Source organism: Pleuronectes platessa, chromosome 15 (assembly GCF_947347685.1).
Source record: "Pleuronectes platessa chromosome 15, fPlePla1.1, whole genome shotgun sequence".
Taxonomy (NCBI): Eukaryota; Metazoa; Chordata; class Actinopteri; order Pleuronectiformes; family Pleuronectidae; genus Pleuronectes; species Pleuronectes platessa.
The window spans coordinates 20,394,026-20,411,642 of NC_070640.1; the positions used below are offsets into that span (position 1 = coordinate 20,394,026).

The following is a 17,617-nucleotide window of genomic DNA, read 5'->3' on the forward strand; positions in this document are numbered from 1 at the left end:
GTGTCAGCGCCCTCTACCCTATAGCCCCACTGCTATTCACTCACCCACCCACCCCAACCTCCATGCCCTCCTCTGTCTGTCCTCCTCTTCTCTAACACACCCATGAATGTGGAGTGCCAGCCCCCCCGGCCTCCAATTCTCTCCGGTCCTGCTGATTGTAACACCACCACCCATCCCCTCAACCTTTGTTGCATACAATGGGGAGCGAATCCTGTCTCCTGGCAACCAATCCCTTCGGAGGTTGCCGTGGTGCTTAAGAGACAACATGAGCGAGAGAGGTTTGTGGAAGTGAACAAACTCAAACCTGAATCAGTTATGATTAGGCATCTTTACAACAGTCGACGGCACATTTAGTCTGCAACAAAAATAAAACAAGGTAGAAATGTATTTATTTTTGGGGGATTTTATATGGAGGATATTAAAGTGTTATTATTAATGTTTATTCCTGGTACTGCATGTTAGGCTGAAATCATTATGCATATCCTTAAAATAATTTTATCTCACACAGCAATGGCTTGTCAGAACCAGCTAATTCACTGCGGTAGAAACCGTACACGAGATCAACTGTTGTGGCTTCACCTCTTAACCGGAGGAGATGCCTTAAGCACAAACCAAGAGATCAGCTCAGAGCTCAGTCTTTTTTCACCCTGTTCTCAGGTGAGACCATTAAATTCCTCGTGAGTTGAGCCAGCTAACCATCTGTAGTGAGGCAGAGACGCCTGGAGTCACGGCCGTCCAGTGAATTGCGGCAGGTGTCCAAATAGTGCAACTTATCTCACTTTACGATACTGTCATGCCTCAGCTTATATCCCCTGCTGTCCTCTACATTACTTTCAGACTGAAAATAAACAATGTGTTTATGTATATATGTTTGTGTTTAAAAAGACAAACATTTTACTCATAACAAAAATTCTACTATTACATATTACATTACACAAACATGTAATATAATCCCCTGGCCCCATTTTCAAATGAATAACACTTTTTGGTTTGTTTTGTGATGGGAGGGCCAAACGCGACCGTGCTTTTTAGGTTGATAACATGCATTTCTAATATTAACAATTATTAAAACAAAGAAAATGAACATTTACAATGAAGGGACAAAAATCACATTGAAAACATAAACCAAGCATCTCAATGCCATTCCCTGGGGGTTTTATAAACAAATTTCGACAAAGATACAGAGATCAGAAAAACCAGTAAATCTACAATGAGCGTCAACTGATCACCTGTGGCTATATTCTGCAACCCGAAAAGATTAGATTTTTAATGACACGTACGTAGATTCCTAAGCATGGACACCATTCCCACAGAATCAATTTGTCATGTCTTAAAGATAGACCAGACATGAGGTTAAGCTGTGGTGTAAGGAGCAGCGTCACAATAAACCCTGAAACCAGGAGACAGACTGACAAGCTCCTGACCCTTGTGCTAGCCAAGTTAAAGACCCTGAGAGATTGGCAGTGGTCATAGTGGATCATAAGCTTCTTTCTCCACCATTTGACCTTAAAGAGAATCATTGGAGTAAAGTCTGAGAAGCCAAGTCTTTCCATGGGGAGATAAAGGCAGGAGCTATTTCAAGCTCACAAGGCAACAACAGTGACAGGAAAAAGCTTGGCTAGGTGAAAGACATTGCACTGGGATTTACCTCCATTACATTCTTTAAAAGGTTTGTGTGTCTGTAACACTTGGTTTGTTATTGGTGTGATGTTTGCCTCAGTGGCAACGGAAGCATTGCTTCAGCCTAGTTTTAGGTAAATTCAAACAAATACATATGATCAAAGAAAACTACAAGGTAGTGTTTGTGGCATGGAAATTGGATGTGAAAAACACAAGGTATATATTTGCACGTTTTTCTCATTAACATCGGTGCAAGTACAAACAATTTCAGTAAAGTGTTCCTAAAATAAACATACACACCCAATATGATAATTAGGAGAGAAATAATGATTATCAACCAAGTAGAGAGAAGGCACTTTTCTCATGAGAGCAAAAACTGACAGAGCTTGTGAAGACGGCACATTTTCTTGGATGTGCAATGATGGTGCGATTCATTATAGTAAAAATGCAGTCGGAGGGCTTTGGAATGAGCAAATTAAAAAGCACAGACACTCTCCACATTATAAACAGCTATGCAAAACCCCTGTGACCACGCTGAGGAACATCAATTATTTCAGGCACAGCAGAGGATAACTTCATAACTTGGTTGCTGCTAAAAAAGGAGGCTCTGGATGCTCGCCCCAGTGCCCCTGCTGAAACTATTCAATTTGAAGCAATGTGGGTGCCCTGAGAGTGAGCTTGGCGTGGTTTATTTAGTGTTGGGGAGGGATGGCGACTGTTGAACCATACTGATTGTGCTGTAACGCAGCATGAAAGCTTCACTTGCCACACAGCGCAGCCATCAATTCCCAGTGCAGATGACCTAAAGGCTGTTTTGACATAATTGAACATTAAATGATGAAGGGGTGACGAATGACAGGCACTTTACTCGGCGGCCTGAGCATTTGACAGCCTAGACGAGCCTGTGGGGGATGTAGTTACTGCCATAGCTGTGAATGTCTACAGAAAACCATTCGCTGCACAAACCATAGACATAAACAGTTACAGTGACAATAACTGATGTAATTACTTAATTATGAAAGCCTGGTTTTACCAGTAATCTTGGTATTTTTCGATTTAAAACAATGATTGCCTCCCTGCTGCTAAAATATGCTATAATAATAATAATAATAATAATAATTAATCATGTCAAATTGGATTATTAATTCCACCATCAGTTAAAAACTAGTAAAAACTCATGTCTCCAGGGGATAAACTACAGAAAGGACCGGGGGGTGGAGAAGAGAAAGAGATAGAAAGGGCAAAATCATACTGGCTTGATCGTTAATCAAAAAGGTTGAGTCCTCATCACAAAATCTCTCAAATCATGGCCCAGGGGTTTTGTACTTCATATTTGCATTATGCATTACCATTTTACAAGGTTGTAGTTAAGAATCAACCGGCTGTTTGTCTAACCTCTCTGCTACCATGAACGGTTTGAAAGCGAGACAAAAACTACTAAAAATAACCCTGGCCAACCGTCCTGCATCCCTCTGTCCCCTCGTCCCTGTGAGAAGAGGCAAATTTATCTAGAGCACACTGAGGAGTCAGATAAGAATGCCTAGTGTCTCAGAGACCTGTGGAGATACACACACACACACACACACACACACACACACACACACACACACACACACACACACACACACACACACACACACACACACACACACACACACACACACACACACACACACACACACACACACACACACACACACACACACACACACACAGGCTTGTGTCCTTGAGGATTCATTGAAGCCCAGGGACAGTGAGCTGGAAACAACAATAAGGGAACTGGTTGTGCTGTAAAGCTGATAGGAAGGATGCCAGGCCAGGGAGCAGCGAACAGATAACCAGCTGATAAATACTCTCATGGGAAAAAACGTCAAATTTGCCAATACAGTCATGTGATAAACGAGTATGAAGGGGCTGCAATTGAGATATGTCCGAGATACATGGGTGTCTCGTGTTTGAATAGATGCATGTCTTTGGGAGTAGGTTTAATTCAGAGGACTATTTACTTCTGTGAGAGATGGCAGTAATTACAAAACCATGTCCTTCTCACTTTAGAGGAGAAACAAAAAATCCAGTAATCCCTGCAAGCAATTCCTGAACACGTGAAAGCAATTTGCAGGATTTGAGAAACAGGGCATCGTAGGAATATACTTCACAAACACACACACGTATTGTTTGTGTGTCTTTGTTGTCCCTTGATTTTCATTGTAGGAGTTGGTGTGGTGGTGGAGAAGGTAGAGGTTTTAATCATTAGCCACATTTAAAGGAGATAGTGTGACACAGCAGTTAAGTATTTGTTGGCCAAACTTCATCCCCGGTAAAATTGCTATCAGAAAATATCTTATGTGCACATTGGATCGAAATATGACTCAGTTTTTTTATTTTAACTTGACTTTTGAATTTACAATTTAAACTTGTTAATCTACAGACCAAGCAGAATGTTTTGCTTGACGCTGCCCACAAAAAGTGTTTATTTGCATTATCTGCATAGGCAACTGGGATGGACATGTTGACAAGCATCTGGGACAAAGATTGGTTGGGAAATGAAAGTACTGTGGCTGTCTAATTTTCTTTTACTTCTATTTAGCGTCCAGTTACGACATGATCCAGAGAACACACGCGAAAACATAGTAGGGCTGTTGGAAGAAATACGGTTTATTAAAAGGTAGGTATTTCTGTTCTACGCTTCCAGCAGGTTACTATGAACCAAACAAATTGAAGCCAGATGTCTCAGTGGGGTGCAGTCATGGGGCGACACAGGGGTTTTTGTGCACTGAGGGGGAGGCAGCCGTGCGGCAGCCTATCCTATTCCCCATCCCCCCAAACAAATAAAGTGTCTGATACAGACCAGGCCCCTGCCGGCTCCCCAGCCCAGCCTTTGTCCGGGCCCCCAGGGCACAATGCCAACTGTGATCAGGAGGCAGCATCGCTGATCAAACACTGAGACACAAGTGCAGCAGAGTGCAGCTACTTCATTCAGACTGTTGATGGACTCGCACAGACTGGTTTTCATTTGGGTTTTACAGAACATACATTCTCACATGCATGTTTGTGATACAGAAGTAGGGTATACAGGAGAAAATAAAGGTTTCTTACAACTGGGCTTAATCATGTCGGAGGGTGAACAAACAATAAATCTGCTTAAAGTGTATAACCCTTGAAACACAGGGCTAAATCAGGGATTAAAGGTCCTTTCTGGAGTTCTGAACATGCGTTAGTGAAGGAATTGTATAAAAATTCACGAGGAATCTTATCTGCTCAGTCTGAGGTGGGGCTGGATGTTTCACATTAGCACATTTACTGAAATAACTGGGAGCCGTGAGAATGAACAATCCAACTTAGGCAGATTTGCTTTTCTCAGCAGAAAGAAACTACTTACTCATACCATCTGAAACAAATCACTGACACTAACAACTCAGGCAAGTTGTGCTCAGTCAACTGCTAAATATATACTTTAAAAAGTGCTGAGGTAAATCTGATCACATATACACAAAATGCATGTATTAAGTTAACACCTACGAAGAGGTAAAGACTCGTATGGCTCTCAGCCAAACCACTAAAAGGATTAATGTGTGAGGCCAGACTGCAGACACAGGCATGTATAAAATATCAGGAATTCAAACACAGATGCCTCCCAATGAATTCCTGAGTTCCTCCCTTTTTTTTCAGACAGAATGTTATAAACCTTAAAGCCTGACCACTGTTGAAATAACTAGCAATCTGTTTGCTGGTAAAAACTAGGCAAAGAGGAGATTTAGTTACCTCTGATACAGATGATTTTCTCAGGCTTTGTGTGGGTTGCAGAGGACCAACTCCTGCAGATTAAGGTATTACCTCTGCCTATGTTAGGTTAACACAGTATTTTCCAAGTAGTACAGAGGGGTGTAATGCTGTTGGCTGGACTGGGAGGCGGTCAATTAGTCTGCCTTGCTAATGCTGTTTTTCTCTAGATTCTCATCTAAAATTAGCTCCCCTGCCTAGAGGATAATGCATGATGGTGGTCTTCTTGACATCGCTAGAAAATACATAGACCTATATGTGTTGAGTGATCTGTGAAAGGCCACAGGACTAACACAGTTTATTTAACTGAACACATTGGTGCTGAAAGCTGCCTGAGGCAGAAATGGTGCATTGACAAGTACTCTGTAATAACTGCTAATACGTCAATTTCTTTTCTAATGCTTTAGAACATCCCTTCTAGCTAAACTCTCATCCTGTCCAAAGGACTCTCCAACAGCCAAAATGCAGTCTTTGTGAAAGTGTAACAACCCAGACAGTCTCTTCCTGTCCTCTGTGTGGGGGAGTCACTACAGCAGGACATCAAGATAAGGCTGCTGTTAAAAGATAAGATGGATAATCCTTTTTCTTCCTCTTTTTTTTGTCTGTACAAGCAGTGAAACAGGTCTGATGTTTCAAGGCTGGAGTCTCTTCTTCACTCAGAGGTTCTTTGAGGCAGGTGTAGTAAAAGCACCTGAGTGCTGAGCCCTGTAGGAAGCTGCAGGCAAAGACTGTCAGTTGTTGTTACAGCTTAACCGAGACCGCTGGGCTTGTTCATGCCTCTAGCTCACATTCGCAGCCTAGACATGAGGAGAGAGCTCAAAACGACCACTCTAGTCTACATACACCGTTAAGTGACAGGACACGTTTGGGAATGTTAAAAATAACTCCACTGCACTAGTTTAGCTATCCTGCAGTGCTACAGCTTTGCTTCTGACAGATTATGATAGTATTTATTCTTCATGTTGTGTTCTTAAACTGTACATGAGATGAAGCTTGTCATACTCACAAAGAGGAGCACAGCGTCTGGACAGTGGAGATAAATGCACCATTAAAGGGGCAGATTTGAAGGGATTCCAGATTCTCGCAAATGTGCACCGCAGCGAGTGAGCAGTTTTAACCCGGATAGTCTCAAAGGCTAATTAGATCCGTCTCCACAATATAAATAAAAATAATCTTAGAGACCTGATTACTGCAAACTCAAGAAAACATTAAACACATTGACATAAGTTATCCCCACATTAATTTGAACTCCAAAGCGTGAAATTGCCAAAGAATCAAAGAGTAGCTACTGCACTACTTTGTAAAACAGCAGACTAAAGCAGTTAGTGGAGATGCAATAAGGAGCCCATCCACTCAAGTTAAAAGCAGTTGCACACGCAACATCTTTCATCATTTATATCAGTTTCTAATGACAGCTTCAAGAAACAAGTAAACATGAAGCTTCTTTTCAACGGAGGTTGTACTACGTTTGTAATAGCCTGTAATATTTTCCACTTGGTAAAGTTGAATCAGAACACATTCAAGATGTGCTTAAATTTTTTTGTTGTGCTCTGTGACACTTGTGGTTGATCTGATGTATGTTCTTATACTACAGTCAACCCTTGAGCTCCATTCTCACAAATGTTTCAGTTATAAAACACATAACTTCTACATTTATGCCTGGAATGTACATTACTCCAGAGTTTGAGAGCCCTAAAACTGAGACTTCTGCAAATGATCGGCAGACACCTAGTCTAGCTTCCTGATTGGGCCTGATCAGTCGTAACATATTCGTCCCTGATCTGTCACTCTCCTATCACAAAACTTATTTCTGAAGAAAACAAATGGTATCAGCCCCGACAACCAGCGATGACTGCAACAAAATCACAAGTTATAAGTGTTGCTAACACTATTTTTAGACATGAACTCCTGAGGATGACTTCAGAATTGTGTCTGGACCTTCTCTGGAGGTTGCCTTTAACACATGAACAATGCAGCAGGAGTTTCTCCATCCAAATGCATTCATCACAACACAGAACTCGTTTTGCATCTGTTGTGTGTTAGATTCGTCATCACCACCCTCACTCGCTCGGAGTGAGTCCTCAAGAGGATCTGCTTTGTACTCACATGAGCTTATTTGGACATCCTCCAGAGTTTTTACCAGTAGGCTGGCAGGAAATACTCCAGAGAAAGTCTGGAGCTACTCACTTTGACAAATGGGGCTTGTGTTGAAGTAGCTGCAATGAGCAGATACTTTGTCAGAAATCGGCACAAGAGCAGCTGCTGTTTCCATTACCAGGTCAAACTCACTTAACAAACACTTAAACAAAGAAATCAGTTAATAATTGGACTTCTGCCATCTGATGTCATGCTGCTCTAGAATAAAAGTTCTTCATCTTGGAGGGTAAGTGTGTGAAGCCTGTCGCCTACATCTCTTCATCTAACAGTTCACAGGGGCTGCTCCTGATTGTCCCATTATAAAACCACTGATGGAAAAAACATGCAGAATAACAAACAATCCTCACCAATATTAACCTTACTGACAACAACAATGCACTTCATGTGGCTGTACATAGAGTACTTTGCAGGTTAAATGCTTTTATTGTGAAGCACCAGCAGTAGTATGTTCTCTTTGCATTGGCAGTAAATTGGCACACACAGCACACAATGGGAGAGAGAGTCAGCAATAAACAGTAAGGCTGATAACAATGAAATGCATTGGATTACCTGCTGCATCAGTCAGAGTCTGAATACTACTCAGCCATTACCAATAAAAACTATAATAATAATCATTTTGATTATTAAATGGCAAATTCACTTTACATCCTGACCATAGATTATATTAAAATAAAATTGTAACATTTTCCTCAGAAATGGAAAAGAAATTATATCAGGATGAACAAAAAAAGTAAAATTCAACACGTTTTGTCAAAACAAACCTTAAATCAGTCAAATAATATTCCTCTTATTATCAGGAGTATGACTACACCATCTACATGTGAAGCATTAATTGTTAAAACATGTGTCAAAAATAATAAAACCTTGCAACATACTAACAATCCAACACCAAAAGGAGATTCTGCAAGGTCGTCTGGTTGTTGAGTGTAGGGTGAATGTAGCAAAGTGCTTCTGCCTAGACTTTCCATAGAAGCCAACTCCCTAATGGCTCTTATGACATCTAAAATGTCCCGAACCCTGAGTTGTCTAGAGAGGCAGCCAAACACTGCTTATTGGTCAACCTGGATCAGGCTGACGGTACAACGGTGACTGTTCACTGTATCCTCGGACATGAAAATATGAAGCAACAAATACTAAGTGTTGAATCAGGCAGCCTGATAGTAAATGTGTTGTGATGAGGTTTATGGCTTGTCAAACAAATATATTTCACACATATTTTACAGCGGATGGATTATCACAGACTTGTGATGTCCACACATGTCCAATCTTTTTCACAGAGTCTTTAAAGCTCTCGGGTGTTACAGCTCTGTTTATGGCCCCTTAAGAGTTGGAGTTAAGAGACTTTTTAGGAGATAAAATGCCAGGTGACATTGCAGGCAGCCACAGGCTCTTTTTATGTGTCCAAGGGTCATTAATCTACTAACTCTAGCAACTGAGCTGTGTTACAGTACTAACTGTCTGATAAATCATCTCCGTGCTCATATCAGATAGATATCCTGTCCCAGAGGGATTAAATGTAGAGCTGAAGTTCCTCCACGTCGTGAGCAGAGCTGCCGGTATGACTGAAATGGAATGATTGGGGGCGAGGGGGGGGTACTTTTCTCCTCCCAATTATCAGCCACCAGAGAAAGTCAGCCAGCCAGCCAGCCAGCCACGCTGCTGTATGTGTGGCCATGAATTATACATGTGCTCCATTAAGACACTTAACAGCTGGTTCTTTCGGAACTTACCAGCAACAACTGCAGCTTGGTGGCCCCTGTGCGCTGCTTATTAAAACAGCAGCACTAGTGATTAAGGTTGTGCAGTGATGTGCGCTCTGACCATCATAAACCAGCCAGTCACTGAGCTATTTTCAGTTCAAGCTCATCTCTCTGGAGGGCGACTGGGCCAGCTGCCGATTCCCTCACATGGTGGCGATATGCACTACAGTAATTAAATGTGTGTTGTGGCTTGCTGACCTTGCCGTGGTTCAGGCGATGAGCCTTTTCTATGCCCAACTGTGACAGATGTGCTTATCATCATACATATACATCCAGCACTGGAGCAGCAGTGTTTCTGTTGCATTTATGTTCTGGTTTTTTGTTTTCATTTGCAGCCCTTTCCAATTGCTCTATTTGTTGTATAGTTTCATGTTTTTTAAGTGGCATCGCTTCTTAATTAGCTTTTCATGTTTCTCCTAATGGAAATGTTTTGGGCCATTGCAGTGCGCTTGATGGCCGTCGTATACACTGCTCTCTTGGAATACCCTGACTTTCGTTATGTCTGGCTGACTATTTTGAAAATTAGAACAAAGTAGGTAAACTATCAGAGATCATTTAGGTATAATAATGATATTCAAATACAAAGGTTCATTTTTACAATTTTGCATATTCAAGAAACTAAGAATGGAGTAGTGTGTTTTTTTATTCTCTCTCACTGCGATCAGGGGTATCTCTAGCATTATTTTTTCACAGTACCTTAGCCAAATGACAAGAAAGAAAACATCCCTTTGACAGTTCTCTATCATGTTTTGTTGGCAATTAATGGTCATGCTAGGTTCTGTGGCCTGTTTCTTAATTAGCCACGGATCTTAGAAGTAGAAAACGTATCAAGTGTCTGAGACAAACTGAACCGGTCAGTGAATCACAGCAGCTGGAGGAGGATGGACCGATACCGACTAATGTCTCTTCCCCAGTCTTTCTAAACTTCATTTTTTATTTTTATGTCAGGAGTAGTGCTTCTTTGACTGTTATTTTAGATTTGTCACCAGGACATACTGTGTAAAAAGTACCTTTGCTGATCAGACTTTTCTACCCTGGAAACATAATTGTTATATTTTAATAATAATTCAATTATAAATCCTGAACTAGAATCAAATCATAAGTTGCTTCACAATTTAATAAATAAATAACATTTTCTTTGAATTATTTGGAACTCCACAAACCACCACCCCCAGACAACATCCACACCCAGTGAAAACCCAGTGAAAACCATGACTGCAATGACCTGATTCCCTGTGGGGAAAGGTTTCATCTAATCTCATGTAATGCCTTTTTAATGAAAATAAGTGTTTACTTGCATTCATTTTTTCAAAGGAGATTAGAGCCACTTTGTAAATATGCTACAGCCGGCATGTGCAGCAGTCACTTTCTTTCATATCTTACCACACCTAAAAACACAATGACAGTCTTATATGATTCAACACTGTAATTCATCCAGAGAATTCTGAGATTGACTATACAACCCCACTTGATATACAGTGGGGTTCTATAGTCTACATTTAATATTTGTACAGAGTCACAGACTCAAACCTGTGAGTAGGTGCACTGCAGACTCTTCAATTTAGCTTCAGCTTGAGTATGATGCAAGAAATGTTACCAAAAACAGGATTTTATGGTTCTAATTCTATGTTGCATTTTATTAGTATTCTTAACACTCGTGAAACCAAATTCTGCCTGCATCTTGAAATTTAGCTACCCAACTGCATTCATATAATCCTTAAAACTACAATACAAGCAATCCCACTCTCGTAAACAAATTCTGAGTAGGATTTTGTGAACGGCAACGGGCTTTTTTTTTTTCAACAAATCCCTTTTCCTATAGGGACAGGAATTATTAACATATACTTTTACATGATGATTAAACATCAAACTAAGACAGAAAGAGACTGACTTCAATATCAGTTAGTCTGGTAGAATATTCGAGTCGGACTGAACCAAGAGAGGGGCTTCTTTACAGACATTTGTTTGCCTTTCCCACCATATCCACACTCGACAATGTGTAATGTTTTTCAATGACATAGGTTCTAAAAATGGCTTGTTCAACAGCTGCTTTACCCCCTCCTCCACCCAAAAATTCACCCCACCTTCTGTTTATGTCGCTCATTTTCTAAGCCATACTATTTTTCAAGATTAGACACACAATTAACTCTAATGTTCTTAGCAGAGAGAGTGGGGGCTTACTGCTGGGGGACAAAATATAATCATCTTCCCACAACTCAGCTCTGTGTAAGACAACGCCTGGACATAAGCTGATAATAATGTGACATGCACAATACAATATAAAGTGCTTATCACCAAAATGATGCATCCGCTGGAGGTCGGACCTGGCAACAAAGGATTAATTAACAGGGTAAATTGACAGGTGCGTTTTACACGATATAGCAATTCTTGTCCTCATATATATTTATTTATAGGCTCCTACTAAGCTACATTCTTAACACTGCACAATGTATGATCTTCCAGTGGTTAAAGCATGTGTAGAGCGGAGCTGACACCTAGCTAGCAGGTACACAGAAACAGACTGCACACAGGCACCTGCAGGTGCAGCACCCTGGGGACCTGCCTGCCACAATGGGTATCATCACAGTGAGAGGGCCAGCTCTGATGCCGTGAGAATATTATGAAAATAACCAGAATACGAAGTGGAAGAACCAGACGTAGAAGGGTACTTTAAAGACCTGAATGCTAGCTGTGTAATATTTTCTAATTCCATTCAACAATCAAAACACATAGTATTCTCCTGTGTAAAGTATACGTCTCAGAATCTAGATGTTGTAGCAAAATATATGAATAGATTTCCTTCTTTGTTTTGGTGTTTTGTGCAACTAAGAGTAATTTACGAGTAAATAAATGCCCCATTATTAAACCTGTGACAATTACCTTTAAAAAGGGAATACCAAATAAAAAATGCATGCAGCTTTTATCATTGAGTCTGAGCCTTCATTAAAACCATGTCTACAAAGTAGAAATGCTTATAATATGGCACGGTCTTCATTTTAAATATTTAATGATTTCCAGTCACAGTTTTCCCAAAATATTCATAAAGCAGTTTGAATCCTTTACATCTCCTTACCTGGTGTGTGCGTATTCTCTGCTTCTTATCAACAGAAAATGGAATTCTGTACATAATTCCTCATTAGGAGCAGAGGTCGTTATGGGTGCTGCAGAGCTGGGCATCAAGTGGCTAAATGATAAATGCACTTTGGCCTGTTTATTGTCCTGCCACGGAGATACAGTGATTATGACTGATTGGACTCAAGAGAGCGGGGGGGGGGGGGGAATACTCAGTGAGTGCAGTGACCTTGTTTTAAATAATAGGTTACACAGGTAGCAGAGGGAAAACCTCTCCTTCAGTACAATCCCTGATGTCCTCTTGTATTTCAAGCATTTCGGAGATGCCAGCAGACGTATAATCCAACCTGTACTGTGTCTCCAAAGGACATGGAAATATTGTATGTTTAAGTAATGGATGATGAAACAATACCAAAAAAAGTCTGTCGTTCCTAAAGGCTCCAATATTGACTGTATGTTTTCATAGTCAATTAGAGGTAGTCCGATGTTATGACATGCTAAAAAAATTGCCTTTGCTGTTGTAGGCTACAAGCCAGATGGATAATGACACAATTCTAATTGATTCTAAATGTGAGTCCTAATGTTTAACTGCCACATATTGTATCCAAATCCCGAAAAATTTGCAACACAGATTTTTAAACGAAGGCAAAGGCAGTTGACTCCTCTCACATCGCCAGAGTTGGCCTCAATTTTTTTTCTTGGTTGATCATATTCAACGTCACCAATGCTGCACTCTCCCACCTCGCTGTCTTGCCAAATTGTGTCACCTTCCCTCACTGCAGATCACAGCTGGAGCCGATTAGAACTCAAGTCTACTGAAGATTCATCTGACCCAGGAATGAATGCAGATTGTATCCATTCCCATTGCAGATAAAAGCCCTTTATGCAGTAGTGTGGGTTTTTTGACCAGTTGAAAGGGGACTTTATTGTTTCTCTAATTTTCAATGTGTATTTGTTGTTCTTCTTATCAAGTGATTATTTATGTATTTCCCCTTAGTTACTGTTGCTACCTGTGTCTAGAGATGTCGGGATTATTTACCATAAATCTTCATCGTCACAGTTTCATAAGCGTAACTATAGTGTCCTGCTTCTTGCGAGTCTCCTGCTAGTCACGTAATATGTAATCTCCTCCTGTGAGTCACGTTTTGTGTTTGTGCGTTGGACTTGTTTGTGTGTGCGAGCAACTTAACTTAAACTTTAGTTGAGAAGAAGGAACTGATCTAACAGCCTTACCAACGCTGGCCAAAAAAACTCCATCGGAGGAGTTCACAGCGAGAGGAGAAATCCTTGTTTACTTTCGGTTCCTGACCAGCTCTGAAGGAGCGGCTGACATCAAGACACACACAATCACCACCACTCTCTCTTTCTCTCCGTCTCTTCCTATTAACTATGATAAATTACTTTTAAATAGCCAAACGTTACACTAAAAACACATAAATGCACAGATTTGATGATTAAAATAAATATTTTAGTTCATTAGCTGTATCATTAGCTATATATTGCGTGTTGTGTGTCTTTTTCCTTCTATAGTATTGATAATCGTGGAAACCGTGATATTTCCCCTGACAATAATTGTGGCACTAACATTTTATATTGTGACATCCCTATCTGTGTCCACACTGCAAGCCTTAGTGCTCAATTCTTTATGTAGCTGTTCCATTATCTTTTAAAATGTGGCAAGTATCAGACTCCAATGTGAACTGGTCATGATCCTTATGTGACCCACATGCACAGAAGAACAACAAGACGTCACACAAAGCACACTGTGTAGGGAAGTAAACAAGGAGAAGTCAAGAAGTCAGTAATAAACATGGAAGTCACTGATTAAATCAATGAGATCAAATGATTTGAAGCTTGTAATGTGGTGCTCAAAATATATATTTTTTAACAAATGCAAATCTTGAACAAATGTAAAACATAAGAACTACTCACTCAGATTTATTTTTTATAAGTGTCGATTTACAACTACAAACCTATTTGGTTATTTGTGAACACCACTTTACAAGCTCATCTTTTTTACCCTTATTGAGCCCATACTTTACTGACTCTATGGGACCATGTTCATGACTCTAAACATCTCTGTGGTTTTAACTATTTCGTCATGGTCCCCGATCACTTTACAAGGCAAACAGAGCTGTAAAAGTGAGAATAGTAGTTCTGCCAATAACAGCTTCCCATAAAATCCCTGTTGTATCAAGATATTCAATACATCTGCAACAGCTTTTGTGTGGTAAAAAAGCACCTAATACATACATGAAAGCAAGGGGGAGGGTAGCTATCTAGAACAACCCACGGACACACACGCACAAACCCTGGATATGCGTGTCTGTTTTCAAAAGGTAACCAAGCAACCGGTTCCTGCCAGGACCTTTGGTTGTAGGCTTATCAGGTAACTGCTTTCTGCGCCTGCTCACTGTTTCACCAGGTTTCTGTTTATCTTAGGTTAGTGGCTTCACTCTTAAAGGGGGGGAGGGGAGATGACAGTAGCAGGGAACATGACAGATCAGGTCCCATGCAAGGAATCAAACAGGCATAAAGCTCAGGCTGCTGAATGGAAATCAAGACGAGTCAGATGAGATAGGGAAGAGGTGAACAGACATGACACACAGTGCTAACCACAATCGCTTATGATGGACAACTAATGAAGATAGAATGAGATACCCGTGACCAGTCAACATACAACCTTTAGGAGCAGTGCTTCAGACTAAATATTTGATTATTTATCTATTGTTGACATCTCACGTGACTTTATGATGACCTGGTAAAACAATCCCCTTTCAAATAATGACTGCTTGACAAACCAAATGATGACCAAATTTAATTCAATTTCATAAAGTGAAGGCTGAAGTAATATCATCTGCAGTTTTATAGACCCTGAATCCTCAGCACTGGTCATATTTCAAGGACTTTACTTCTCCCACTTGTAATTTTATTACTTTTACCAATATTTCACATTGCAGAGCCACGTGGACAAATGGAGCACAAGGACACGAGTTGTTATGTTGCCATTTAAGAGAGGTTAGCACATCACTGTATATTTCTAAGCCATGCTAAAAGAATGCTAAGAGTCTGGCAGATAGTGTTCCTGTCTGCTGAAGTGGAACAGCGGCCAAATGACGAGGCCGCGATGCCATTAGGATGGTAATGAGCCCAACTAGTGTACACAACAATGTGAGTCATGAGACAAAAGAGGACTTACAACACACCATCTAACCTTAGATTACACTGCGTGCCCCAACATTTACATGGAGAGATGGAGAGCCTAAACAAAGCTCTTCTTCATTAAATGCGTTCTCTCAAAATGCAGTAGACTGGAACCTCATTGGCCTGAAAATAGCTCAGTGGCTTCCCATGAAAATCTCAGAACACATTTCAGTAACTATGCGACAGAATTTCACTTACTGAAGCCAAGACACAATCCTGAAGCAAAAGTTTCACAAACTATTGTTTCTAGTGGGAGGAGTGATCTTTTGGTTTCAGTCTAAATTCCGGGACATTGAACAGCCACACCCAAATAAGGGATAACATTTAAATCAGGCCTCTGACTTAATTAACAAAAGGTTGAGTTAAAGCTAATACACAATTAGAAGACAAGAAATGGATGAAAAAAAATGATTTGGAATGAGCCCTATTTGTCCCAAATTAATACATGTTGCAGCAACATTTATTTTTTAACAATGCTTCTGACGAATATGCCAAACAAAATAATTAGTGGTTCAATTCCACTTTCAAACTGCTCAGATCAAAGTTTACACTAACATTTACACACCTGTAGAATCAACAACCGGCCTCTGAGGTCTCTGGGTCTACACTTGCATCACATGTTGTCATGTAGAAACGTTTGAACAAGTAAATGACACCAGCATGTAATGTTAAGTATGTGGTTAAGTCAGATGTGATAACTTGGGATTTCACACCGGGGGTGTGGGGCGGCGGGGGGGGGTCAGCGGCACTGCCGGCAGATGGCAGACAAAAAAAAGCCTTTACTTTGAAGTCCTGTCGCCACAGGTTTAAATGCGGATCAGACCATTGTCTTAACCAGCAGATTCGAAATCCAGAAGACCACAGGGAGAAAACCCCGAATTTAAAACACATACACATCATCTACCTAGTATTTCTTCAATCCGACTAGAAGATCCAGCATCACGACTGGTATGATGACAAAAAAACCAGCCTCTTAATGGGGTGGAGATAAATGTGTACAAAAGCACATGCGAAACTATCAAACTTTGCCTTATCGCATATGCTAACCCCCTTTTCTTTATTCTTTACGTTTCTCGCTCGTTCTCGTTATACAGATGCAACTGCTAAAAAAAACATATCGATAAATACACTGAAACATTTGACCTGTTTTAGTTTAACTGTTACATTTCAAATTCGCTTTAGCCGGAGTGTGTCGAGGTGCTAGCTCACCAAACTGACCTTGGGTCAGTTTCTCCCTGTTGGCTAATTTCAGTAAAGTGTGTTCAGCTGCGGTTTGTAACTTCTGTTCACATCCCACTGACGCACCGGCGGCTCAAGTTGAAGTATTTATCAAGGAAGAGAAAGGTCAGTGTCGCCGGTGTGGACGCTGCTGACCACTCGCTGTCGTTTCACAGACAAAAAGAATTCCGTGAAAACGTGTCGGTGGATTGCGGGAGAAATGAAACTTACCTGCGGACAGACTCAGAAGGACGAAGCCCAACCGGGCCACACGCATATCCATCACTGTTCCGGCTAATCCACGACTTGTTCACTGAAACTTCGTCAAACTACTTGGAGCTCGAGTGAAACGCGGCAGCTCAGCTCGACCGAGGTATCCACACTCCTCCTCCTCCTCTTCCCGCTCCTCCTCCTCCTCTCTGCAGGTGCACAGCGGAGCGCGCCCCAGGCTGTCACGTGACACCCGCTTTGCCCAAACAGCATCACTCTGACGCCCCCTGCTGGTGAGAACAGGACGCTGATCGGTAGACCGTGTTTGTCCCTTATCCATGGAGGGAGGTCTGATCATCCAGTACGGGAATCAACCCCAGCTTTGAGCTGCTCAAATGTTCCCCTCTCACAGTTCATACTCCAAACTGTTAGTTATTTATGTATGTCTACTTTTTTAGATAAGCCATTAAAAGCACTTAGTAAACATGCAGTAAAACAAATAGAATACATACAGTATAACGGATTCCGGGAGGAGTTGGATTGCACAGTTAAGAGTTTAACCCGACTTTCAGAATGCAGTCCCAGAATTGGTGTCT

At 41.0% G+C, this 17,617-nt stretch overlaps 1 protein-coding gene across 1 annotated transcript in view; it reads right to left on the reverse strand.

Annotated features, from left to right (window-relative positions):
• Nucleotides 1-17,223, reverse strand: part of cxadr (CXADR Ig-like cell adhesion molecule) — a 38,302-nt gene extending 21,079 nt beyond the window's left edge. The window contains exon 1 of the mRNA XM_053441098.1: nt 17,043-17,223. Coding sequence (XP_053297073.1) covers nt 17,043-17,094 — 52 coding nt within the window. The 5' untranslated portion in view covers nt 17,095-17,223. The remainder of the gene's footprint in view (nt 1-17,042) is intronic.
• Between the last annotated feature and the right edge of the window lie 394 nt (nt 17,224-17,617).